Below are 27,435 nucleotides of genomic sequence, written 5' to 3' on the forward strand. Positions count from 1 at the left end.
TGTTTCATGATTACATAATCAAAATATTTATGACATCATTTCCTTTAGTTTAAAGCCTTAATAGTGATTGGCTCCTTCTAACATTTAATTCTCTTGATTGGTCCACTGGTTCACTCACTTGAGTATACTGATGATTATCAACTAATAACTTTTTTTTAAAATCTCATTTTGACTGTCTTAATTTATTTTAGACAACAAATGCAAGACTAAAAATACATTAAACTTTTGACAAATATACTAGTGTTACCAAAAGTTGTCTTCCCATTAATAAGCTTTTGATAGGCTGTAGCTCCTTGAACTACCTACCGATATTGCAGCTTACTGCTATCAGGTAATTCATAGCTAATGCTTTTCATACAAGAGGTTAGTTGATGTATATACAGTTTGCGAGCGTCTTTGAGCATTTGTCGCACAATTTGATATCAATTTTTTGACATGGTTAGTTTAACAGGCTCATATTCACAGAGTTGATCTATATTCATAGCTCAACCATCTTCATAAAGTTTGCTCTTATCCATAGAATTTATTCTTATCTATAGAGTTTGCTCTTATTCATAGAGTTTGTTCTCACCCATAGAGTTAATTCTTATCTACAGAGTTTGTTCTTATCTATACAGCTTGTTCTTATCCACAGAGTTTGTTCTATCCATAGAGTTTGTTTTTATCCATAGAATTTGTTCTTATCCATAGAATTTGGTTCTTATCTATAAAGCTTGTTCTTATCCATAGAGTTTATTCTTATCTACAGAGTTTGTTCTTATATATACAGCTTGTTCTTATCCATAGAGTTTGTTCTATCCATAGAGTTTGTTCTTATCCATAGAATTTGGTTCTTATCTATAAAGCTTGTTCTTATCCATAGAATTAATCCAAATAGACAGAGTTTGTCAATATCCATAGTATTTATATTCATGCAGTTGTCTAGCAATTATACTTTAAGTGTAAACCCATATCACAATTACAATATTTGTATCATGAAGCCACGCTGTACTAATTGATTATTAGTCCTGATGCCTCTCTGTAACTGCAGGTGCCAACATGGAGCTTGTTATAAACACTACCGTATACAGCGAGCTTCACATAAGAGAACTTATTACCAATGACTATATTGAAGATAAGGTAAGCTGTTGTATTCAGGATAAGGTATGCTAGAAGTACCTGGTTTAAATGTATTCAGAATAAGGTATGCTAGAGGGACCTGGTTCAATTATATTCAGAATAAGGTATTCTAGAGGTACCTGGTTTAAATGTATTCAGAATAATGTGAGGTTTACACACCAAAATTAAATATATCTAAATGAAGGGCAGACCATGAGTAGCAGAACTGCCTATGCTAAGAATAAGGTAAGCTGTTCGTACTAGAAATAAATATAATTACAATGTATTTCTTTCGAATAAGGTGTACTTCATGCGGATAGCTAATCACCTGACTGTTAAAACTTGAGTCACTGGTGTAACACAATTAATTAACAGGGTTCCCTTATAGAGCTTCCCCTGTTTGGAGCTTTTGAGGATCTGCCCACTAGATGTTGAATGATAAGCTGTGCTGTTCCTTTCTCTCTTGTTCTGCTGCTTTATGATTACATAGCCAAAATATTTATGACATCATTTCCTTTAGTTTAAAGCCTTACCAGTGATTGGCTCCTTTTCAGGTGTGATTTTCTTAACTGATCCACTGGTTTACTCATGTGAGCCTCTCTCTAAACCAGCCTTAATAAAACTTATTAGAGCAGCCTTGGTGTAGCGGTCTAGAACTCTTGACATGCAAACAACAGGTCAGGGTTTAATTCCCTAAAAGGGCACTGGTGGTGAATGGAATGACATCCGAACCTAAGTATATTTCTGCAACTGGACACGTCTCCAGTTGTTGCGATTTCTTGACCACTGGACTCAGACGTTCAGCCAAAATCCTTGAGCCATCGTTTGAGGATCTTCGAGTGATTGCTTCATCATCAACCAAACTCAACTTTCCTTCTGTTCTCTTCATAATGGAACAACTGCTCATTGGTTGCAGAACTACTCATTCTAGCCCTTTTTATGCCAAGCCTAGTTAATACTAAAACACCTACTACTTTTAAATTTGTGCTTTGATGCTTGTTTCCAACAGTGAGCTCTCAGAGGAAATAAAAAATATATTCATTCGAAACTAGTATATAGAAAAGCTCAAAGACGAATATTTTGTTTCTATGTGCAACTTTACATCGAAGTGAAAAATGGAATAGCTATGGAAAGGATAAACACAACTACAACAATGAATTGTTTTGTCATCTAGACATTTTCTTGCTTTTGTACACAGCATGCTAAAATATAGTACCACTAAACTAATATCTATTTATGTCAAATCTGGTCTTGGTAGAATTTTTAACATTTGGTATTTCGCGTGATAAAATAGTGTCTAGTTTTTTATTATCTCTAACTTGAACACAATCTAATTATGTTTGGGTATTACTGTGCATTTAATTATCTAATCCCGTAATGTCTTTTTATCTATCATTTTTACAGGATAAAAACTATGAAGATGTCCGTTTGGCTATTACAAGATTGGCCGATGGCAATTCACAGCTGACCTTTATCGACAAATCTTTGGGAAGAACTTCTACTCACTTGGCAGCGGAGATTAAGCAACTTACTGAGCAAGGTGTGTCAATATAACATAATCATCAGCGAAAACGCTGAGATTGTTTGTTTGTTTGTTTATTTTCATCTATAATATAACTACAAAAAATAATATGAAGAGTGCTTCTTACAGTACACAAGAACAAGAAAAATAGAAAAAAAATGTCACTCCAGGGAAGGTGATGATCAGGTCCCTGCGCGCAATAGCAAGGCTAATCAAGGCGCGGAACCTGATTGTAACGCTAGGTGTTCATAACCTGTTCACTAAACATTCCACCAACACCTTTCAGAAAGTTTTGGTTCTAATTCACAAAATAGAAGCGAATATAACATTGATTATTGATCTTAATGTGTAGCACAAAATGTAGACTTGTCTTCTTATTATTATCGTAATTATTAGGACAAGGTCTGACAACTCTTTATGCAATGTTTTATGGTGTAGTTCATTCAACACGTGTGAAAGCTTGTTTCAATAATTTTTTTTACAAAATGTTTAACAAAATCTTTTAAGATAAACCCAATGTAGTATTAAGCCCTTATCAAGTGTTAATGCTTGGAATTTATTTAATTTTAACACAAACCGTTACATGACAAAAATTCATGAATGTATCCATTGAGAACAATTGTCCTTAATACAAGTAAAGATGATTTTTTGAGTCTCTAATCAAACATGATGGCACATTTATATAGAAGCCCAAAGTTCTAAGATTGACAATTGGGCCCTGCATTGTTCGAAGTTGACCTAATTTTGCACATCAAGTAAGCCATAGGGAATCTTCTCTTACTATTCATCATTCATACAAAAATTTGTTTACATCACTGACGATGGAACCTCGCTTTGATGATATTAATAATTGCTCTTCAACTTTTGAAGGTGTTGAGTAGTAAAAGTGGTAGACTTTCAGTCAACAAAATTTATGGTTAAGAGTTTGAGACCCATTCAAAGCAATCTTTTTTGAAGTCTTTTATATTGTTTTTTTCAATGTGACGGATTCAAGCAAGGCTACAAGATAAGAGTGTTATAATCTTATAGTCAATAGATATGTTGGGAGTTTGTATAGTATGCCCTCTAGCTGCACACTATTTTTGTAGATATGAGCGGTGAGAAAAACCTGGGAGTGACATCCATAACAAACTATCAAATATCAGGCAGCCCAGAATCAACACCTTCCGTTTCAACCAGCACACCCAATCATGTGACTAGTGAAGGTACTACTAGTATAGCTGCTACTAGTAGAGTTACTACTGTTAGTATCACTTCCAGTAGAACCACCACCGTTAGACCAACGACGACTACCACTAGACCTACCACAACTACAACTAGTACTACTACACCCATAACTACTACAACCACCACTACAACACCCACAACAACTACAACCACCACTACAATACCCACAACAACTACAACCACCACTACTACACCCACAACTACAACCACTCCTACTACACCCTTAACAACTACAACCACTAGTGTAAGACCCACAACAAGTACAACCACGACTAACACACCCTTCACTAGCACACCTTCTAGTATTGCGACTAGTAGTGTCACCGCTAATGTAGTTTCTACTAGTAGTGCTGTTACTAGTCAGGCTCTCACTAGTTCTCCTCGCAGTTCAACTCAATCCTCAGCTAGTTCTTTCAGTAACACAGCGACTACTGTAAAAGGTTAGCAATGGATACCCCATGGTATACACCTACCCAGAAAGGGAAATATTTTGCAAAAGTATTTAAGGATAGGCTTAACATGTAATATGTTACTAATTGAACAGATTAAAATTTGCTTGTTTGCCTCGCCGTTGCTTTGTTGGGACAACAGAGAAACTAAATTGAACATACTATGTCCCACCTTTTTATACTATGCTAGGTGACAGTCCGGCGTTGCACGGGCAATAAAATAATTTCCTAATTAATTTTAGTAACTTAAGCTAGTAACTTAAGCTAGTCTAAATCTTTGCTATAATAAAAGCCGTGGCTGAAACCAGCTTACTAATCATTACCTTACGCGTAATGCTATCATGATATTCAAGCGTGCTAGAAGTAACCAATAGAATTTTTTCAAGCGCTTTAATTAAGAGTGAGTAGTTTAACCGATGCAACGAGTATGACAGCAATTATTTCGTTGTAAAGCCCTGTAGTCGTTTGGCCAATTAGATAGAATGTCTGCCTACAAACCGGAAGATTCTGAGATCAAATATAGTATGAAGCCGGCTTTTTGTTTTTTAAAAACTTAATCGCTATAGCTGGACATACGGATGACAAACGAACTACGACAAATACTGAAATTTATATGTACAGATTAAAATTATGGAAATCATGTTTGTTTTAAGTGCCATCTTGAGAATGAGAAACTACACAAGTGGAGGTTCTCTATCAATGCTAACACAAATGTTTGGAGTGCTCTTCTGCTGTCATCAACATGACGGCCATTGTTGTTAGTACCGAATAAACTTGCGCTCTTTTGGAAAGTTACCAGAAAATGACATGTTTTTTCAATTATTTTTTTGCATGTAGCGAATAACATCATTTTGTTGATGACTACAAGCGCTAATAAAAGGTTATACATACTAGAAATAGTTAGCAGCTGTTGTGGTAATTGTTTTCATATCTTATGAATCTGCAGCGATCGTACCAATTAACCTTATATATATGAGCAATCTTTATTGTGGTAATCAATAGTCATATTTTACAACATATTTTTCACAAGGTACCACAGGCTAGGAAACATGGCTTAGAAACACGATGGCTTGATGGCTGGGAAACATAAAACCAACCAAAGCTTTATTGCACAATAGTGATTTCGAACTGAAAATCAAAAAAGTAGACAAAGGCAAACATTTTGGTATTGTGCAGCTAATAATGTATAACACCATGGCCCTCGCCCAACATGGGTACCCTAAACCACTGACCTCTATAGCTAGCTTTTTAGAAAAGGCTACTAGCATGAGCAAAATGAGTAAAACAATGAAAAATATTTAAATTGTTAGCAGAAGATTTTGTCAGGCATCAAATTATGAGGACGTCGTGAAGTTTTTACAAACTACATAGGTTCATAAATCACTATGGTTTCTCTTTGGGTAAAATTATTTTGATAAAAGTTTACTATACTCTTATGAGGTTACGATTTATTGTTTGTTTTCAATACAGCTGCCTCGAGTCAGCCACCTAAGGCTTCAGCCACTACAGCTAACGCAGTAACACCAACTGGAACAGCCTCTCAACCAGGTAATAAACATTATAAAATTTCTGGTGAGTTGAGCAGACAATTAATCATGCATAACTACATAAAGCAGTCCTCTTCAGATCAGGTTTTGCACTTTATTTCCTGCTAAAAAATTGCTTTTTGGAAAGCAAAGCTTGGACTAGGTGTTCAAGCTAACATCTACAAAGTACTAACAATCTTTTTACCTTTACTAGAATCCAGCTCAGCATCCAGTGGTAAGACTGTGAAGTCCTCAAGTTCGCAGTCGTCTGCTCTTGGAAGTGGCTCCATTATTGCCATAGTCTTAATTGTTATCTGCACCATCTTGATTGGGTCCATTTGCCTCATTTGCTACATCTTCAGGTAGACTCTACACACTTTTATTGTCTTTGCTTAAATAAATACTTTGAATGGCAGCACACTGTCTAATTGGCACGTAGCCTTGAAGCAGCATGCTGTCTTAACTGGCATGCATGCCAGTCAACTATTGTGCTGCCTCCACTGACATGCTTTCTAAACTGACCTGCGACTTTAAATGGAATGCTGCCTTAATGAATATGCGCTCTTAATGAATATGCTGCCTTAACTAGTACATGTATGATGGCATATGTACTTCAATGTAAGTTTCCTCCATCTATATATACTTACATGCAGGTACACTTACCTTATTTGTGCTTGGTTGGGTGTGACATGCTGAACAATCATTGAGCCTCATATGTCCAAAAACTTGGAGTTATCATTTCCACATTGCTTCATACAATGCTCTTTGACATGATCGCTACTCGGAGGGTTTTAGAAAGACCAGTGGACATAACAACTAAAATATTTGTGGCATTCACTCAAGACATCTGTTAAGAACTAAATGATTAGATAGCATATCTTACACAACATAAATATTTAACGAAAATCTCAGGAAACACTTTCAGAGATCTGTTGCAGAGACGTATTTATGAACAGAATCGAAAAAGTTTTTGGAAGCAATGCCTGAGTCCCATTGTACTACCCAATTTTTTAGCAAATTAGGGTACGTGGGTAAAATCTGAACACCACATTTTCATAACATATACACACATCAAAGTGTAGAGAATCTGTAAAGGTGCCTATGAGAACAGTTGGCTGTCTAAACTGCTAAAGAATGAAAACAGTTCTTGAGTCCGCCAACTATTATGTGACGCCTAATCACATCAATGAGCAAAACGTCCTTAAACTGCATTGAAAATAGTTGAGTTAAATTCCAACATTTTCTTGTGCCCGACTTCAGCATACCAATGAAAGAATGTGTGCACATTATTCTTGATACAAAACACCTGAGGTAGATAATCTTTCTCTTTGTCTGTTGTACCCAAGAAAGACCCAAACAACCATTTGATGCTGAAGCATGTTTGTCTCTAGCAAATAGTCTAATATAGAACTTTTGCAGTCAAACCTCTACATATGAAATTAATTAGTTCTAAAATGTGCTTCGTATGCTAAAACAGTTATAAGGTGGAGCAGATATACTCTACATATGAAATTAATCAGTTCTGAAATGTGCTTCGTATGTTAAAACAGTTGTAAGTTGGAGCAGATATATTTGTAAGAATACAGTGTAATCCCTTTAATTCATTTCACAGCTCAAAGATGAAGCTTTAATACAAAGCACTGCAAATAATTATTACATATAGCATCACACCAAATACGTAGACTTGGTTAAAAAAAGGGGTATAACTAATATAATATACTTTTGTTAATTTATTTATGAGACACATGACCTGATGAACAGGTTCGGCAGTGAGCGTGTTCAGCAGTAGAGAGAGATGGAGTTAATAGGTACATGTATAACTGACTTTAATTCACGACAGTTACGCTAATACTTTTGTCAAATTATATATTTTTATGGTTAAATATATAATCATAAAAATATGCATGTATCATATAATATATATAATATAGGTAGATATTATATATAATATATACATGTATATTATAGATTATATATATATAATCATAAACTGTATAACATAATTTATAATATTTTTGATGATTTATTCTTAATTTTTACAAGCTTTTCTTCTTTCACTCCAAAATTACCATATTTTGTAAAACCTTTAAGTGTCGTATGTTGAAAATGGTGTGCAATCAAGTATTTGATGATATGCTAGAAAACGTATATGCTGAGGTGGCTATAAGTAAAACTTTGGTTATACTTTGAGTTAGGGATTTTGTGATTATTTCTGCAGGCGTAACAGCTCCTCTTACAAAATGTCCGACTCAATTCAGTTTGATGAGAACGGAGGAGCCTCTAATAAGGGATCGGTAATCTTTACCAAAGGTATTTTACTAACTGGAATAGTTTCATGTAGGTTTGCTGTTATAATACTCCCATGAAAACCTGGAAACACACACTCAATTCTAAGTTACACACTCAGTTAGAGAAAAGTTGGTGAATGCTGAAAAATTTCCTCCGACTTACCTGATTTACTCTAAATTAGTGGTTCATAATCCAAAGAGGTTCAATGATTTAGCCGCAGGGGTTCGATAGAGGCCTTTGAAAAGCAGCAGCAGAAGTAACACTGATTCGCAAGGTCATTTCTTCACAGGAAGATATGTAACTTGTTGCGAGTTCATGCATTGCAATAGTTTAATACAGTGATGTTAATGCCGGTCATTTTGTGCCCAGTAAAGCATAGACCTGTGTTGAATGGGAAAGAAATCTTTTATTTTTCAATAAAGAGAAGTTCAGTGAAAGCGCATATGAAATTGGTAAGGTTCAATACGTCTAACAAGGTTGAAAACCACTGCTCTAGATGAAATTGACACCATTTGACAAAACAATGCTGCAATAACGAAAAGGAGTAGGCCCTTCTGATAGCAAGATGAACGCTGCACCCTTAACTAGCTGCTGTATTCGCGATTGCAATACAATGGAAGTTTTTTGCACTCACAACTTCTGTAGTTTGCAGTTTGGCAGGCTTATCTGCTACATATTTTTTTGACTGAATAAAAAAAATAGTAATATTGTCTCTCTGTAGAAAAACACAAAAAAATAGCTTTAAAACTGTTGAGTTGAATTGTAAGGAATGCCTTTTTCTGAAAACTTCTTATGTTTGTAACTACTTTTTCTACTTAGTTATTTGTGGAGTTGTCTGACCCGATCCTATGAAAAGCATCTCATAGGATTACTCCTATGAGATGCTTTTCATAGGAGTAATCTGACATGATTTAGGTCTTTAATTCAAGTTGGGTCACCTAACACTAACGCTCACAGCAGCTCTTGCCATTTTCTGTTCTTTTTAAAATATGCTGTATTATTTCCAACCTGTTACAAATACAACCGATCCTCATTTGTTTAAACTAACACAGATTGAGCCATGTCCAGATATTACAAAATTACGAACATTAAAAGCTGAGTACAGTACATTAAACAGCCTATATTGTCCCGCATACATACTCCTAGGCTACAATATGGTACAATATGCATATACAGTGTATATGAGAGAGTAAAATATGGTTATACATGCAATAGGGTACAGTATAATATTAATAACAAATATAATAACAAATGAAACTTACAGTACAACACTCACTCAGGTGCCTGCGTCGCTTGTGTCGTCTGTCACGAGAGCTAACTATCGGTCAAAATTTTCATTCTCTGGAGAGACTCAGCCTCATGAAACAATTGTCTGACTCTAGACCAGGCATGGGCAAACTACGGCCCGGGGACACATGCGGCCCGTTAAACTTTTTAATCCGGCCCGCCGAACTTGAAGAAATTAAATAAATAAACTTTGTTAACCCTTTCGCGGGCAGAGCGACGTTTTTGTCGCTTTGAGATACAGCTGCTAATGGGCAGTGCGACGTTTTTGTCGTTTCGGTAACGTATTTTATTATTGCAGTTTCTGGTTAGCTAAATGCCGTTTTTTGTTTACTTTTTTTACCAATAGCAAGCTACGATATAGTAGTTTCGGTTAGCCTCAAAAATTGACTTTAAGGTTGAAAAAAACGATCGTTTTTAGCAGTGATGAATAAATAAACTTTCGAAAAAAGTTAGAAAATTGTTCTAAATAGTTTATCAACTTTTCTTTTTCTTGCTTCGGTTTTAGCTTTTATTTACCGAATTTTTCGAAAGTTTGACTTTAGTTTATCGTCATGGCAACTTCTAAAAGAACCTCCCGAGATTATTCTAATAAAGCAAGTACTAGTACCAAAATTACTAAGAGATTCAGAGCTGACAGTGACTTTTTAGATTTAGTAACAAGAGATGACAGTGAATCAGGTTTGAATTGTGATTGGAATGACTTTGCATCTGGAAGTGACAGTGATGAAAAGGCTGGTAGCAGTAATGATGAGGATGTGAGTAGGAGTGATGCCAGTGCCTGGAAGAATATAACCAACATAAACAGAGATAAATCTCCTACAATTCAGCAGTTTATAGCAGTGACAGGCCCAGTATTCACTCCAGTAGATGCTCAACCAGTAGAGTATTTTGAAAAGTTTTTTGAGCCTGTCAATCCAGGAAGTACATTTTTGTGGGAGCTCTTTGTTACACGAATAAGTACATGGTGCAAAGACTGTGATGTGGGCCTTAGTAAAGGAGAATGCTTTCGAAAATATCATTTGTAAATAGACAATTATTATGAAAAGCATATATTTTATGTTATACATTTTTATTTGTTTATAATATATATATATATGCCTATGGACATATACATGTATACATATGCACCTTAAACATAGATATATGCACATAATAACACACAGAAAAGTGTATGAACCTTTTAAAAAAATTTGATTTTTTGGAAAATTAATTCGCCCATGGGAGTCCGATTTAGTTTTGAAAATTCGCCTGCGAAAGGGTTAAACCATAACTGTCACGAACAACTTTTATCGTATTTACTAGGTAAATCAAACACGCTGATTCTGATTTTGTACTCAAAATAAAGATTAGTCTACTTACTTTCAGAGTAGTGAAGGCTTTTTTACAGCGTTTTAATATCGGTCTCAAAAACAACACGATCGCTATAACACACTCCGCCCATAAATACGTGACGTAACCTAGCTTTTTAGGAACAGAATTTACGTAGGGATGTTTAGACCGATTTAGAATAATAGAGATGGGTGTTTTAAAATTCATTAATATCTAAATTCAGCCTTAAAATAATATGAGTCTGTTCTGAAAGGTAGATAAGCTATTTAGCATTGCATATTTTAGAAAGCGCGATAACAACGCTAGCTTGTGATAAAACCGCGCTTTTTGAGCTCACTTTTCTCGGCGTTCAACCCATTTAAACGTCATGTAACAAGCTACGAGCAGTTTTAAATAGTTTATATACCTTTCATAAAAAATGAATTTATTTTACAGGCTGGATTTAGATAATAATGTGTTTTAAGACACCCTCTCTATTATTCTAAATAGGACTTGTAATTCTAAATGGGCGGAGCTTGTAATGCCGATTGTGTTGTTTTCGAAACGGATATTGAAACGCTTTAAAAAAGCCTAAATGACTTTGAAGGTTAGTGGCCTAATCTTTATGTTGAGTACAAAATCGGAATCAGCGTGTCTGATTTACCTAGTAAATACGATAAAAGTTGTTCGTGACATTTATGGTTTAATGTTGTATTTTCCCTGCAATTCTAATGTGTTCCCACTAGATGGCGCACTCTAGATACATTGACTTTGTTGAGGTTCCGCATATTACGGTACTCCACGTTTGCTTTTTGACCCCTCAGTCCTTCTGTAAAGATGAGCAGACCTAAGAAAAGGAAAGTGGACAGAGAATGTTGAGTGTTCAATAAGGAGTGGACAACTAAATATTTTTTCACTGAACACCGATCGTCTGCTGTATGCCTGATATGTCAGGAAACTGTGGCGGTTTTTAAAGAATATAATATTAGCCGTCACTTTACTACAAAGCATGCTAACTATGGTAGCAAGCTGTCAACGAAAGAACGGGAAGCTACTGCTCAGAAGTTGGCGGCTAATTTACAGGCTCAACAAAACTTTTTTCACCGCCGAACTGCCATTCAGGAGTCAAGTACCAAGGCCAGTTTTATGCTTTCATTCAAACTGGCAAAGGCCAGCAAGCCTCTGTCTGAAGGCGAGTTTTTAAAAGAATGTATGGTGGAGACAGCAAGTGTCTTGTGCCCAGAGAGCAAAGACAAATTTAAAAAAATCAGTTTATCGCTCAGGACAGTGACTCGCCGTGTGGAACTAATAGATGAAGATATCACCAGCAACTTAAATAAAAAGGCGGAGTCATTCACGTTATATTCATTAGCACTGGATGAAAGCAACGATGTCAAAGACACTGCTCAGCTCCTCATTTTTATCTGAGGGATTAACGACACTTTTGAAATAACGGAGGAGTTTTCGACAATGGAGTCTCTGAAAGGACAAACACAGAGAGAAGACTTGTATGACCGGGTGTCTGCTGTCATCGAAAATAGGAAGCTCCCTTGGAGTAAACTTATCAACGTCACCACAGATGGATCTCCGAATTTGACGGGGAAAAATGTTGGCCTGCTGAGGAGAATCCAGAATAAAGTCAAAGATGAAAATCCTGACCAGGATGTTATTTTTCTCCACTGCATCATCCACCAGGAATCTTTATGTAAATCGGTATTACAGCTGAATCATGTTGTGAATCCTGTCGTGAAACTCGTCAACTTTATTCGCGCAAGGGGACTTCAGCACTGTCAGTTCATTACGTTTCTGGAGGAAACTGATGCGGATCACCAAGACCTGCTTTATCACTCCAGAGTCCGCTGGTTAAGTTTGGGCAAAGTGTTTCAACGAGTGTGGGAGCTCAAAAAGGAGATTGGTGCATTTTTGGAGTTACAAAGAAAGGCTGACGAATTTCCTGAGCTGAGCAACAAGAGCTGGCTGTGTGACTTTGCGTTTGCTGCGGACGTATTTTCACACATGAATGAGCTCAACATGAAACTACAGGGGAAGGATCAGTTTGTGCAGGACATGTACAAAAACGTGAAAGCCTTCAAATCCAAGCTAGTTTTATTCTCCAAGCAAATTTTAAATAAGTCATTCACACATTTTCCCACACTAGCCACGCTGAAAGAGGCCGGCGCAAAAGTGAAGAAATACAGCGAGTCACTAGATGCGCTGCACGGAGAATTCTGCCGTCGGTTTTCTGATTTTGAAAAAATTGACAAGTCATTTCAGTTGGTGGCCTGTCCCCTGTCACAAGACCTCGAAACAGCTCCAGAGGAGCTGCAGCTCGAACTGATCGACCTTCTGTCCGACCCAGTCATAAAAGAGAAGTTCAACTCTCTGAAACTGAATGGCTTTTATGCTTCACTCAATGAAGCCGCATTTCCAAATCTCCGGAGGACAGCGCAGAAGATGCTGGTGTTGTTCGGCTCGACCTACGTGTGTGAACAGACGTTCAGCATCATGAACATCAACGAGGCCAGCCACAGATCCCAATTAATAGACCAACACTTCAGATCCATCCTGAGAATTGCTACAACTAAACTCACTCCAGACTTTGATGCGCTGGCTAAAAAGGGGGACCAACAGCACTGTTCCCATTGAAAGTAAAAGTTTCTCCTTTGTATTATGTAAAAAATGCTTTGGAAAATAATTAGTTCAGTAAGCCTTATATGTTACATGTCATTTCTGTTAAGGAGCGCACATAAGTGGTGCGCAAATGAACGCACGTTGTCAAAACAAACAATGTGCACCAGATCAAATATAACGCGCTCCGCAGTGGCGCGTTATCAATGTTCCGTCCTTGCGCTGATCGTTGTTGACTTGGCACTAGAGACACAAACTGAATAGAAGGAGCAGGATAAGTACATCTGAATCTCTTACTGTTTTTGAAATAAATACAGTCAGGAGGAGAGTGATGAGGATATCCAGAAGGTAACAGTACTTGCAGTGCTTTAAAATAGAAATTGTTAGTAACAAAAGAATTATTTTTTATTCATTTAATTTTCAGTGTTTTAAGACTCATTTCAAAAAATAGCTAAATACTGTGGGGCTTTAAAGACAGATATTTTGTTGTAATGCTTTTGTTCATTTTCATTTGAAATTAAAGCACATGTTTTCTCCATATCCCATGATATCTATTTTTTTCTCCTGTGAGGTGGGGTTACCAAAACACTCCATCCATCTGCTCCTGGTCCGGCACCTCTGTCAAAATTTAAAACCCATTGTGGCCCACGAATCAAAAAGTTTGCCCACCCTTGCTCTAGACATTGTCCGAGACAAATGAATGGCTCAGAAAATGATGGTGTGAAGCGCGGGTCGACTGTAATCCTACTCAAAATGATTTAGATAGTTCACAGATAGCATAAAAATATGTTTACACTAAAAGATTAGAAAAGGAAGCATTCGCAGTCAATCTTTTCAAGGTGGCACACAAGTCACTCATTGGCAGCAAAGATTTATAACTTGGTTTTGAGTCACAAATGATAAAGTAAAAGGTTTTTAGTTAAATTCTCTCTTTAGCAAGTTAATATAAACCGTAAAACCTCTAATTGAACGCCACCTCTATTTGACCACTACAAGGGAAGGGTTGAAAAATAGAGTGCCATGGCGTTCAATTAGATGATTTACGGTAAATGTTAGTACTAAATAAAAAGCTCAAAATCATTAAACTATTAATTTGTGACAAATTTCTTCTAACTATGAACTGATGGAATGTTGACACCTTTTGTAGGTTGTTTAAAGTGCTATATTTGTTGTAAGGGATTTAAGAAATATCACTGATCATAAAACTACCTACTATGACCCTAACAGTAGTAAACATTCCTTATTGCTATTTTCCATATTCTTTCTATCAAAGGCCTTGACAACCCACTGTATGATGAGGATAGAGACATAGTGAGTGTACAACTGGAGATGATGCCATCTTCAATCCACCCTACTGCCTCGAACGTAACTACCAGCAGTGGAAAGAAATCGCAACGAAAGAAGAAGGTGTCTAAAGGATTTGATAACCCTATCTTCTTTGATTCTAAGGTAGGTTTCAAATTAAATTGACAGTGGTGTGTTGGGATGTCAATTACAGCATGATTAGACCCTAATGAGTTCTTGCAGACGCGTGTAATGCCAAGACAAGAAATACCACCAATCAAGGTTGAGGCTGAATATATTTACACCAGTATACTGTTGCAGATTTTTACCTAAATACCGTACTTTTCAGACTATTAGCAGCTACTTTTTTTGATGTTTTGAGCCATGCAGCTTATATAAGGGTTGTTTCACTGCTAGGGCGCATTAACCGGAATCTTCGGTTAGTGCGCCTCTAGTGTTGAAAGAAAAAACGAACCAATGCCTAACGGGTACTGTTCCGTTAGACACTAGGTTAAAAAGCGTCGGTTAATACAGAACAGTGCCTAATGACACTGATCCGTTTTAACCAGCAAAGTTGCTGCCGTGTTAAACACCACCATCCTGATTTTTGCGGCCTATACAAAAGGATCGGCCTATGTATTGTTTTATTATCATATTTTTTTAAAAATAAAGCAGATGCGGCTTATATAGGAGTGCGGTTAATAGTCCGAAAAGTACGGTAGGTTGTTTCAAGTCATCAATGAGAGAGTGAATTATCGTACTTTGATGACAAATGCGAGTAGGTATTTGTCATCAAAGCATCTCTAGCATACTGCCTGTATGTTGAGAAGCAACTAATTTGTTGAAACATATCAAATGTCATGGATAAGCAAATGTTCAGCAATCAATGCTAAAAATAAAAAAGCTATATATTTTATTCATGACAAAAAATAAGTAAGAATGTAGTGTAGTAGTATTATATTTTCAATTCTAGCACAACAAGTAAATGAATTCTACATGAGTTTATATATATATGTACTTTACTAGCTGTGCTACCCAGCATTGCCCGGGCAATAAAAAACCTTTGGTCAAAAAATTGATTTGTATTTAACATATAACAACATTTGCCATTCTAACTTTGAAAAAAAAATATCGTGAGAAAAGTGTTTTGTGTAATTGAAATAAGTTAAGAGAGAAAATAAAAACAACTGTAAAGGTTTCCAAACTTTGTCAAACAATTTTTAACCTTCATATCATGAGGAAAATGTTTCGTGCAGGTCAAATAAATTTAAAAAAAATAAAACAGCTACAAAAAGTTTTAGATGTAAATGTGAAATAATTAGCAAATAATAGCTAAATTAAATAGGTTTTGCTACTAATACATCATTGCGTGTGAACATGGAAGACCGAGTATGATGTCTGCTTAGCTTACCGCCAGTCGAGGCGGTTCATGTTTTTTCAAGCGCTATCGTTGCACAAACAATAACTCTGTGATTTTGGCTGGACATGTCTGAGTTCAGTGACGGTGAGTCCAGTGACATGTCTGAGTCCAGTGACAGGTGAGTCCAGTGACAGGTGAGACCAGTGACAGGTGAGACCAGTGACAGGTGAGACCAGTGACAGGTGACCTCGGTGACTCTTGTACAACTACATCCCATTTGAGCTATTTTGGAAAGAGAATCCAAACTAAGGCGGTCTCACGTGGCTGCGATTAACTGTCCGTTTTTGAGCTTTTAAGAGCTTGTAATCACATTTCCACATATTTTGCACCTACAACACAACAGAGTAAGACATGGTGAATCTTTTGATACCAAATAACTGTAATGTGAATTTTGTTGCAAGTCAACCTTTAAGTGCGGATGTCATTTTGGTCACCACCAGTGGACTTTTTCGGGAATTGAACCATAACCTGTTGCTTGCAGGTCAGACCACTAGCCCTCAACTGTTTGCTAGTCAGTCACTGATGTATACGCCCAACAGTCAGGACAACTCTATTTTTTTGTATTTAATGCTTTGCCGAAATACCTTTCAGTGGTTAAACTTGTTCAGTAAATGTGAAGCCTTATGAATTGTGAAATTACAAAATCGAATTAATTGCTTATAAATGCGATGTGAATGTTAGCTAATATGATATTATCTGTTTGATCATGTTTATTACATGTAGGGCGAGACAGTGGAGACGTTGGGCTCGAGTAATGAACAAAAACAGATGTTCGAAAATCCGCTGTACGACGAGGCTTTTTCATCAGAAGGTGGACAGATTGGTGAGAACTTCATGTAAAGTTGCGCCCGTCTATCTTGTGGTGAATTCTAATTGCATTCTGACATTTAAGTAGATTTTTGGAGGCAAGAGTAATTATATTAGAGTATATTCAAGGTGTAAGTTTGTGTTAAATTATAACACCTTTAATAAATAAAGTGTTTAATTTGTTGCACTTTTTCTGGTTTACAAGCAGCTGCCAAGATGAATATACCGAAGATCCCGCTAGTATGATCCTTCAGTTCTGTTCGATAATTTTATCCTGATATTATTTAATCTAATATATTTAATATACAGTATTAAATCCTGATTTTAGATATTATTACTGAAAACTATTATTAAGAACTATATTATTAAAGAACTATATTATTAAGAACTGAGAACTATATTATTAAAGAACGTGGTGTGAGGTTTACAAATTTCAACACACACCTGCTCACTGTTAGCAAACTCACATGTAGCCTGCTCATATAAAACCACCACATATAAATTAATAAATTTACTTATATATTTAATATATTGATGCATTGAATTATATTATAACGTAAATTATATATAATATATTATATACCAAAATAAAATAATATATTATATAAATTAGATAATATATATTCTATTAATATATTAAATGTTCATATACATGTATATATACATACATGTACAGTATATACTGTCAAAGTAAGTAATTATTTGAAAGATAATTGCCTAAGCGCATAGAGCTAATACATGTAAAGAGTTATCAAAAAGTGAATGAGCCAATTCTATTAATAATTTGAAAAATAGTTCATTTCTATTATCAGTTTCAAGGATACAGTCTTTCCTCTCATCATGATGTATTTGGAGAACAGTCTGATTAGAGGAAAGACTGCATCCTTGAAACTGACAATAGCTGAAAGTGGAGTACAAACTATTCTTCATACCAAATTTTGGATTGACTAATGTATTTATTCAGTATTCAATACACCTTCAAAAGGGTATAGTGGAACATCAATAACTTGTTAAGGTGTAACTTTACAATAGCAACCATGGCCTACTGTCTAGCATATCCGGTTTGGGTTAAATTCCCAAGAAAGGTCACTGGCTTCACCAGAAAGGGTGTTTTACTTTGAACTGCTCTTTCTGCCAAATGCGCAGTGCAAATCAGTTAACCAGGCAAGCAATGACCTAAAGAGGCAGTCAGGCTAATTTTTTGTTTATTTGATGTGTATGTAGAGTCGTCTGCTCAATATTTCTGTATTACTGGTTTCATTTGGTTATTTATTATTGTCATCATATTGTAAAACTTATGAATTCTGCAGACAGTAAAAACTTCAAAAGACGCCGAATCATAAGATCATTTATGACCTGCTGGGCTGGATTCCTTATCTGATTATATGTATTACAAAAACTTCGATTATTCAGTTTTGGAGTTATGCCCTCTTTACCTTAGTGAGGATTCTACACACCTTGAGATACAAATTCACTAGAGATACAATCTGCCTTGCTAGAATACAAACTAATACTGTAAACAGCCACTTGTAGACAACAATCAATGATGTGCTGTGAAAAGCGTGTGCAAATGTGAAATCCTCTGCTGGCTGTACACGCCAGTCACAAATGCTAGAAGTCGATACTGAAATACAAAGTGACAAGATTTGTTAAGCTGTAGCCTATTTATACCTTCATCAATACCAATTTTCTTGCAGCATTTCATTAAGTACTAATATTATGCTACTTTTTTCAGTGAACCTGTTGTCATGTTGTTCAGTATATCACTTCTGTTGTCATGTTGTTCAGTATATCACTTCTGTTGTCATGTTGTTCAGTATATCCCTTCTGTTGTCATGTTGTTCAGTATATCACTTCTGTTGTCATGTTGTTCAGTATATCACTTCTGTTGTCATGTTGTTCAGTATATCACTTCTGTTGTCATGTTGTTCAGTATATCACTTCTGTTGTCATGTTGCGGGTTGCACTAGAGCTGATACAAGTGGTTATCTAACAGTCTTCAGCGAGTTGTTCCATGAGTTGTTCTATGTACATGCCTGAGCTACTCATCTTAATATCTGCAGAATATCTTGGCCATTTGCTCATCTATTCCCTAAGATTTAGAAGGAAGAACTGAACTATGAGTATTTTTCAATGACGAGGCATAAACCGACTGACTGACTATAGGAAGGTAGCAAATTATCTCTCAAATAGTTTGAAACAAAGATTAGAACTTCTGACTTGCCAAGTCACTACCACTGCCAGCTTCTCATCATGAATGTTTCTTATTGTATCATGATGCTCACAGCAGTGCTTCAAAAACTGCTTTAAAAAAAGCCATACGCTTACTAAAAGAGCGTTACTAGTGTGAAAAATACAATGCAAATTCATCTTCTTGAAAAAAACATTATCAGTAACAAAAGGTAACTTTCCCAGACGGGGAATCGAACCCCGGCCACGGCGGTGAGAGCGCCGGATCCTAACCACTAGACCACCTGGGAAGCCGATGCAATAAGTGACTCAAACAATGTATATTAATAGTCTCAGCTCTTGACCACTCAGTAAGTCATCAAATACGCCGAACAATATTGTTGACTATAAAAATGCTTCATTATTACTTACTAGCATGCCATAGAGACAGCGTTTAAGCAAACTAAGTAAGTATATCATTTTAATATACACCATCTTATTGTGAGTAAAGATCTTATTATTTCCAAATAAGACAAATGATACCGCAATAACGGTAAAATATTTTATATACATGTGTGAGATTATGTAAAAAGACTGGAGATACCTTTGAGATACATTGAAGCGAAATAGGCAGTTAATTTTTACAAAGTCTGTATAAAAATCTCATCATCTACAGTTCTAGCTATCACATAGGTAAATTATTACAAAGTGAATTATGCTTATATAAAACTAGACAAAGTACTAAAGCTACTATGCCAAAATATGTACACATTGGGCAAGGTTTCAGAGAACAAGGTGAATACGATCAGTTAGTTCTTGCCAGTTGAGCCATATCCTGCCCCACCCCTTTCTGTTTCTGACAGAGAGTCCACCTCTTTTAAATCTGGGTAGAAGATTCTCTCACAAATTAGTTGGGCGATTCTATCTCCTTTTTTCACCTGCAATGACACAAAAACAATAACAAACTAATAATAAAGACTATCCCATAGCATTCTCGTTGGCAAACTAGCAAACCTGGGTTTCTAAGCTAAACTGGGAACACACAAAGGCATTGTGTGAGAATCCAGCTGGCCCAACCAGAGAACCCAGGAAGTAGACGGAGCCAAATAGAATATGTGAAGGGGCGCAGATGCTCCTTCCTTCAGGGAGCTATTCATTAGCTACAGAGCGGACATCAACGGAAGGATAGAGATAAAATAGGACGGCCTCATTATATCAATACAGTTTCCTGCACACCTTACTGGATTGACAGGTATATTCATTATACCTTGACAAGGGCTGGTGACGTTACAGAGGCTAGTACAGGGTAAGAGCGATCTTTTATGGTGCAGTGAAACTTCTACTTACAAAAAACTCTACAGGTGCATATGTAAAGTTATGAAACGCCTTTTGGAAAAAATTATGCCTCGACTTACAAAAGCTATTATCAGACATATGAAAGGCCTTTCCTAATTTGGCCCGTTTGTTAGTTTTGTCACTTTGTCCGTTTGCTACCCGTGGGTGTGACTGCGTCTCACTCAGTTCCTTTTATTAGCGAAAGTCGGTAAATGGGTGTTTTTTTTCCTTCGTAGTATAATTTGGAGTTATCCTTTAATGCATACAGAGTAAGACAACTTTGGTTTATAGCAATTCAAGTTCTGGATTTTTGCCTGATGGGGATTTTTTAGTTTGTCGATGTCAATACATTGAATCTTTCAGCTAACATTCACATTTATTGTGAACAGTACAAAACCAAAACGAGAATACAACTCCCTTCTCTCCTGACAGCCGTCCTCCCACCCCAGTCATTTCTTAGCCTCATCTAGATGGCCAACGTCAGACAAACTGTTATAGGTTTTATTCATTTCTCTGCTTTTTCTTTTTCAATGTGTACTTTCGAGATCTATTATGTAGTAATACTAGCTGAATACCCGGCGTCACACAGGTAATAGAAGAATTTACTAATGAATTTGAGTAACTCACCTGAAAAGATCTACTAAAATCTTTATTGAAACAATACCCGCATTTGGGCCAGCTTAACGATTATTACGTGTTATGGTCAAAGTTGTCAACTTCCAGCAAGCACTTTAACAGTGAGTATCTTATCTTACCCAATGTAATGACAATTTGCCAAATGAATCCCAATGTATTCTGTGTAGCTTAATAATTAAATTCGCAGCGCTTAGATCTGAAGGTCTGGAAATCAAATCCAGTGGTGTGGGGAATTTTAATTGCTATATTTTAATTGCTATAACTGGACACAGGGTTTGAAAAAAAGACAAACAATGAGATTCATATATATATATATATAGATGAGTCTAACATGTATTTTTAACAGGTTTTCACCATTACAATATAATTTATACAAATGTTATACCTGAGTTCTGTGAACAGATTAGGGCATTTATATGGTAAAATCAGTTCCACTTATGACACAGCTTCCAGAATGAATACTGTCAGAACTAGAAGTTTGACTATATATAAGAACCGATCGTTTTGGGTGGTTTTTAAGGCTGCTTATGAGAATGGCTATATAGACCAATGCGAGCTTCCGAAGGCATCAATGTAGCCCACATCTTATTGGCTAGTTTTTTAGTCATGATACACCAATCATTGTGTGCTTTGAAAAAGTTTCAGGGGTCTTTTTACCCCTATGAAAGAAAAGCAAAATTTAAAAAATAGCTAACACAACTTCGTTTGTCAACATGCAGCAGGTGTATATATGTAGGCCTAAATTCCTTTTTCAACCATGGCAAATCATTTTCTGTGTGTCCAAACTTTTTCACACATGTAGAACGGCAACAAAGCACATATTCTGACATTTACAAATCCAAATTATTTTACACTTGCCTGATAATCTTCTGTGTTGAAGTTGAACAATATGACACCGACATTGCCTCTGTAATCGGCATCTATAACCCCGGCACCAGTATCTAGAAAATGTTTATGGGCGAGGCCCGAGCGAGGAGCCACCCGACCATAGCATCCTTGAGGGAGCTCTATTTGTATGTCTGTCTTCACCAAGCACTTGCCTTTAGCAGGCACCAAGCAGTCATATGCGCTGTAAACAGAGAAAGCTATGTTGTTAGCAAGCTATAAAAGATGTCTTAGTGTATGATGTCATAGTGTATTGGTTTGCTAAATAATGTTTATTTGAATAACAATAGCATTGTTACAGTGAATCTGCAGCGGATGCTAACAATCATAACACATCTGTTTCACGTGAGAACATAATTAAAACGGCATAACTTCAAGTTATGCATACCAGTTGGGGATCAAATTAACAGTTATTATCATTTTTGCACATGTAAGGTAAACCGATTGAAACTTTGCTCATAAAATATCTAAACACTAAAGAAACAGGTAGTGAAGCTCCCAATCTTGAAAGTTTTTTTTGAGAGAGAACAGAAACCATAGATCTCGTAGACTGCAGGTTTTGGTCATGCTCTGTTTTGTTTTGTCAGTCGCAAATAAACATAACACAAGTGAATGGAATATTCACTCGGTTTTTTCAGAAGCATTTCAATTCAACGAGGACTCATAAGCGACTATGACCCATAGGGCAAGTGACTACGACCCCATAGGACAAGTGACTACGACCCCATAAAACAAGTGACTATGACCCAATAGGACAACTGACTATGACCCCATAGGACAAGTGATTACAACTCCATGGAACAAATGACTATGAAACCATAGGACTAGTGACTACAACCCCATAGGACAAGTGACTATGACCCCATAGAACAAATGACTACGACCCCATAGGACAAGTGACTACATCCCTTATAGTACAAGTGACTATGACTCCGTAGGACAAGTGACTAGGACCCCATAGGTCAAGTGACTATGACCCATTGGTCAAGTGACTATGACCCCAAAGGACAAGTGATTACAACTCCATAAGACAAGTAATGACGACCCCATGAGACAAGTGAACAAATGACTATGACCCCATAGGACAAGTGACTATGAGCCCATATAACAAGTGTCTACGACCCCATGAGAAAAGTGACTATGACCCCATAGGACAATTGACTACGGACATAGGACAACTAAGAAAGATGACCAAAGTTGAGATTTAATGACCAAAATTGAGACTTCCAAATTGCTTGCAAGAAAACATAATTTTTTTCTGTTTGATCTGGTATAGAAAATGATGTAACACGCAGACAGATAGGTCTACATAGAATACCGCCACATTTCGATTTTCGACTGTAATCCAGTCCGGAAGACAGTTCGGAAAGGGATTTGCTCAAAATTCAAAACTCTTCCAATAATGATTAATGCAACTAATTTTAATCAATTGAACGTCTAGAAACCAACTTTTTGAAATCTTACTAATTTACACCACAAACTGTACACTAGTGTTGGGCCGGTACTGGGTTATCCGCTCTTACCAATGCCGACGGATTTTCGGTATCCGAGGAAACCAATCATATTCGGTGTCAGCTAGGTATCCGCGGCCGGTTTGATATGATCGGTATTTATCCGTAAAAGCCTACCGGTAAATGGTTATACGGATATCCGGAGATTTTTAAAACGCTTCATGAAGAACATGCTAATCTCAGCACGCATTGGCGAACAAATTCAACGAAAATTTCCACGCTTACTGTATCTACTATTATATTACGTTACATTGATGATGCCACCAGCCTCGAAGGTTTGGGAGTTCTACACAGATGGGAGGACGTATAAAGACTCTAACGGGACTGGACTTTAATTGGACTGCGTATAAATATGTGATTGCATTACCTGATTACAATACGTGATAGTAAGATTTTTTAAAACTGTTTCAGTATATTTAACAAAGAGAGCCCCTTGCCATTATCTATCTGTTCTTTATTATACATAACGTTTGTATCAATAACTATATTTTTTAATAGAATAAACGATAAAAATATCTATCATGAAAATTATATTTCCATCTTTATTTTCTTTTTTGGCTTTCTAAAACAAGGAGTCTCTTTGCCGTAACAATATACTGCTGACTAAAGAATGGTTTTTTGCACAGGCTACTTTTTGCACAACGATAAAAATTGTTCGAGACAATTATGATTTAAAGTTTAAACCATTTAAAGACACACTGATAACCACATACCGAACAGTAGTACCTACAATACCGAACTTTCTTAGTTGGCAAAGGATACCGAAGATGGTAAATACAGAGGATACTGATATCGGGAAAACCGATAAAAATGTGCAAGGATATCCGATCCGGCACTAAATTAGATACCGGCCCAACACTACTGTACACACATGTGATAAGAGAGCGGGTAACATGTAAAACACGGTGATTGTTTCATAAATAAATGGATTAACGAACTGGACTATGTTGGGCAATGTACTACCCTACTGTATCTGTAGCAACTTGCATCCCAGCCTCATTTACTCAGTTTCATGTACTGTATATATATGATGAAACAAAACGTGTAGAAATAAATTGTGTTTTATTTACACAATAAACTTTCTGGTCAAAATTCAATTTGACCACAAAAAAGTGCTCGAAAGCAGAGGTACCTTCTTTGTTTATCCTCTAGACCCCTTTTGATAAGAAAGGATCCCCTTGATGGTATATATGAGCAATATTTATTGTGGTAATCAATAGTCATGTTTTACAACACGTTTTCCACAAGGTACCACTGGTCTTTGTTAAAGTGTCTTACAATAAAACAGTACATTAGTGCAGTCTAGTAGGAGTATAAAAGGCATGAAACAGCTGTATGCAGAATTTCAAAAGATGGTATTAATTTAGTCTATGACTATTTAGTATGACTGTACATGAAACCGTATTTACTTATTATCAGAATACCGGAATTAATGAATTTAATAACAATGAAAATAGAAACAATTATACAGCTCAGAAAGTTAGCGTACATACCTGCCAACTCTCACGCATTGGGCGTGAGACTCACGCAATCACCCCAAAGAAAAAATGAAAATGCGTGAGATTTTTGCCCCAATTTCCACAATTTAATATATACCGTCATTGATACATCAATTGCCCCAAAACCAAATCTCACGCATTGCCCAACTCTTGGGTTGGCAGGCCTGTTGGCAGGTCTGTTAGCGTAGTTAATCAAAAATCAGAATATATAAGTAGGAAACAGTTGTGATGTTAAGCTAAACAACATCGAGGAAATTACCCACAAATTACCTAGCGCAAAGGTTGCGCTAGGTTTTGATTCACTCCAAAGTTACAGAGATGAATGTAGCTGTGTGGATTCACTCAGTGATAGAATACAAGCAGACCTGCCAACCCAAGAGTGGGGTAATGCATGAGATTTGGTTTTGGGGCAATTGATGTATCAATGATAGTATATATAAAATTGTGGAAATTGGGGCAAAAATCTCACGCATTTTCATATTTTCTTTGGGGTGATTGCGTGAGTGTTGGAAGGTATGAATACAAGCATAACTATTAGAAATTACCAATTACAGTAACACTGAATCATATTTATAAATATTCGACTGAATAATAGAAAAGGGTTACCTGTAAAGGTCATATCCAGCGGACATTTTAGAACCTCTTGTAGGAGCCATCGCGTGCTCAGTCAACTTAGCAAACCGGAGCACAGGTGTGCGATCATCGTAGTTGATGTTGAGATTTTCTTTGTCTTCCACTGAAGTTTCAGTGCGTTTACTTCTTTTATGTGGTGACATTGGTTCTACATTAGAAGTAGAGCTAAGTTTAACTGGAGATCGTTCCATTTTAAAGACACTGCTTCGCTTTAACTCTACACTGAAAAGACTTTTTACTTTCCCGCCATAGACTTGCAACAAAGAACTGTAAATGCGCATGGCTTTGTCCTTTTCGTATGGCGTACCGACCTGATATAAGATTTTGTCCTAATTTTTTGGAGCGTTCTAATCACTGAATTATACTACCCCTGGAATGGAATTGGCCGATCTAAACCAATGAACTTGCATGTGACAATTTGAGCGCCATCTTGAACATTGCTACATGGGCTTCCGGCTGCTATTAGAAAAATGGCAGATCATCGTTAGCTCAAGAAAAAAACTCATTTATCTGCTGGAAATCAGTATTTTGCCATCAATTGCTACCACTACGACAACTTGGAAACACGGAGGGTTAAAGATATATTATTTCACAAGTGAGTTTAGTGTTTTATTCCTGCATTAGCAGCACTAGTACAACAATAGCTGTTTAGAAGCAGCTTGCAAGTAGCTGGTTAGAAGGTTGCTAGGAGCTGATTAGAAGTTTGCTAGTAGCTGGTTAGTAATAGCTCGTTAGCAGCTGGTTAGTAGCTTGCTAGCAGCTGGTTAGAAGTTTGCTCGTAGCTGGTTAGTAGTAGCTTGCTAGCATCTGGTTAGTAGTAGTTTGCTAATAGCTGGTGAGTAGTAACTTGCTAATAGTAGCTGGTTAATATCTTGCTAGTAGCTGGTTAGTAGCTTGTAGTAGTAGCTGGTTAGTATCTTGCTAGTAGCTGGTTAGTAGCAGCTTGCTAGCAACTGGTTAGTAGTAGCTTGCTAATAGCTGGTTAGTAGCTTGCTTCTGTTACTACTCACAGCCAGCCTTTAGTGAACCTTTAGTCAAATGTATACAACGGTTTTGGCCAGTTTTCTGCTTTTGGTGTTGTAAACAACTATTGTGATCTCTTATTAGATAGTCAATAAGTTTTAAAGCTAAAGTTCACCAGGCTGGTAAGACCAGCAATGCCAATGATACCCTTAAATCCTGTGGAAACATTTGTTGATAGGAAATGCAAATTATATAGAGCCCATGTAGAGTTGTCTGCCTTTGTTGAAACCATGCCAATATAGCCATCTGCAACAACTTATATCCTATGAATCTATAGATATTTAGCAAGCTTGACTTTGATATAGGTTGAATGAATCTGTAGATGTTTAGCTTGACTTTGATATGTATGTTGATTAGGATTGGGGATGGATAAAAGCACCCACAAGTTCATTGAGATCAAATGTTTTATCATGTTGCTAGGTTACGATAAAGGTGGGCGTGACCATGTAGCATGGTTCAAGAGGGGCTCAAATAGTTACACTACTAAATGACATTGACCATTCTACGGGTAGTATAATTCAGTGGTTCTAATCAACTGGCTTGCATGGATGTGTACCTATCCTATACGGTGGCCCTATACGTATTATACTGAGTTTACGATTATGTACATAATGAATAGTTATTTTCCAGCTGGGTGTTAATGAAAACTCTTCCTACACAACGTTGAGAGTGCCCTGATACTGATAGAAGAAAACCTATTGATAACATATGGAGCGGGATATATTAAATGATAAGTAGATGTAAAATAGATTTTTGTGGACCATGTTATTCATACAAACTGTTGTATTACATATGCATAAACCCAGCAAATGATATATTCAGGCAAATAACAACTGTTCCATTATATTAAAATTTATATTACATATGCATAAATGCATATGAAAAAACTTAGCACATGA

The 27,435-nt window shown here is 36.5% G+C and overlaps 2 protein-coding genes and 1 non-coding gene across 4 annotated transcripts; 1 reads left to right on the top strand and 2 right to left on the bottom strand.

Annotated features, from left to right (window-relative positions):
• The first annotated feature begins 1,038 nt into the window (after positions 1-1,038).
• LOC137400823 (uncharacterized) lies at positions 1,039-6,188 on the top strand. Its single transcript, XM_068087163.1, has 5 exons — positions 1,039-1,119; positions 2,503-2,638; positions 3,709-3,825; positions 5,767-5,844; positions 6,037-6,188. Exons 1-5 carry the CDS (start codon positions 1,039-1,041, stop codon positions 6,186-6,188), a joined length of 564 nt encoding a protein of 187 aa, XP_067943264.1.
• Positions 6,189-19,253: 13,065 nt separating this feature from the next.
• Trnae-cuc (transfer RNA glutamic acid (anticodon CUC)) lies at positions 19,254-19,325 on the bottom strand. Its single transcript has one exon. It is a non-coding gene; the product is annotated as a tRNA-Glu (tRNA).
• A 185-nt stretch (positions 19,326-19,510) lies between these two features.
• Positions 19,511-25,793, bottom strand: LOC137399455 (deoxyuridine 5'-triphosphate nucleotidohydrolase-like). 2 transcript variants are annotated; one of them, XM_068085579.1, is made up of 3 exons: positions 25,487-25,793; positions 21,844-22,054; positions 19,511-19,952 (listed from the first exon to the last, which is right to left on the bottom strand). In XM_068085579.1, the coding sequence occupies exons 1-3, from the start codon at positions 25,702-25,704 to the stop codon at positions 19,824-19,826; spliced, it is 558 nt and encodes a 185-aa protein (XP_067941680.1). In that variant the 5' UTR covers positions 25,705-25,793; the 3' UTR covers positions 19,511-19,823. The 2 variants fall into 2 exon arrangements, with proteins under 2 accessions (XP_067941680.1, XP_067941681.1); XM_068085580.1 differs by having other exon boundaries at positions 19,815-19,979; positions 21,840-22,054.
• Between the last annotated feature and the right edge of the window lie 1,642 nt (positions 25,794-27,435).

The sequence above is a fragment of the Watersipora subatra genome, chromosome 7, assembly GCF_963576615.1.
Source record: "Watersipora subatra chromosome 7, tzWatSuba1.1, whole genome shotgun sequence".
NCBI classification, from domain to species: Eukaryota; Metazoa; Bryozoa; class Gymnolaemata; order Cheilostomatida; family Watersiporidae; genus Watersipora; species Watersipora subatra.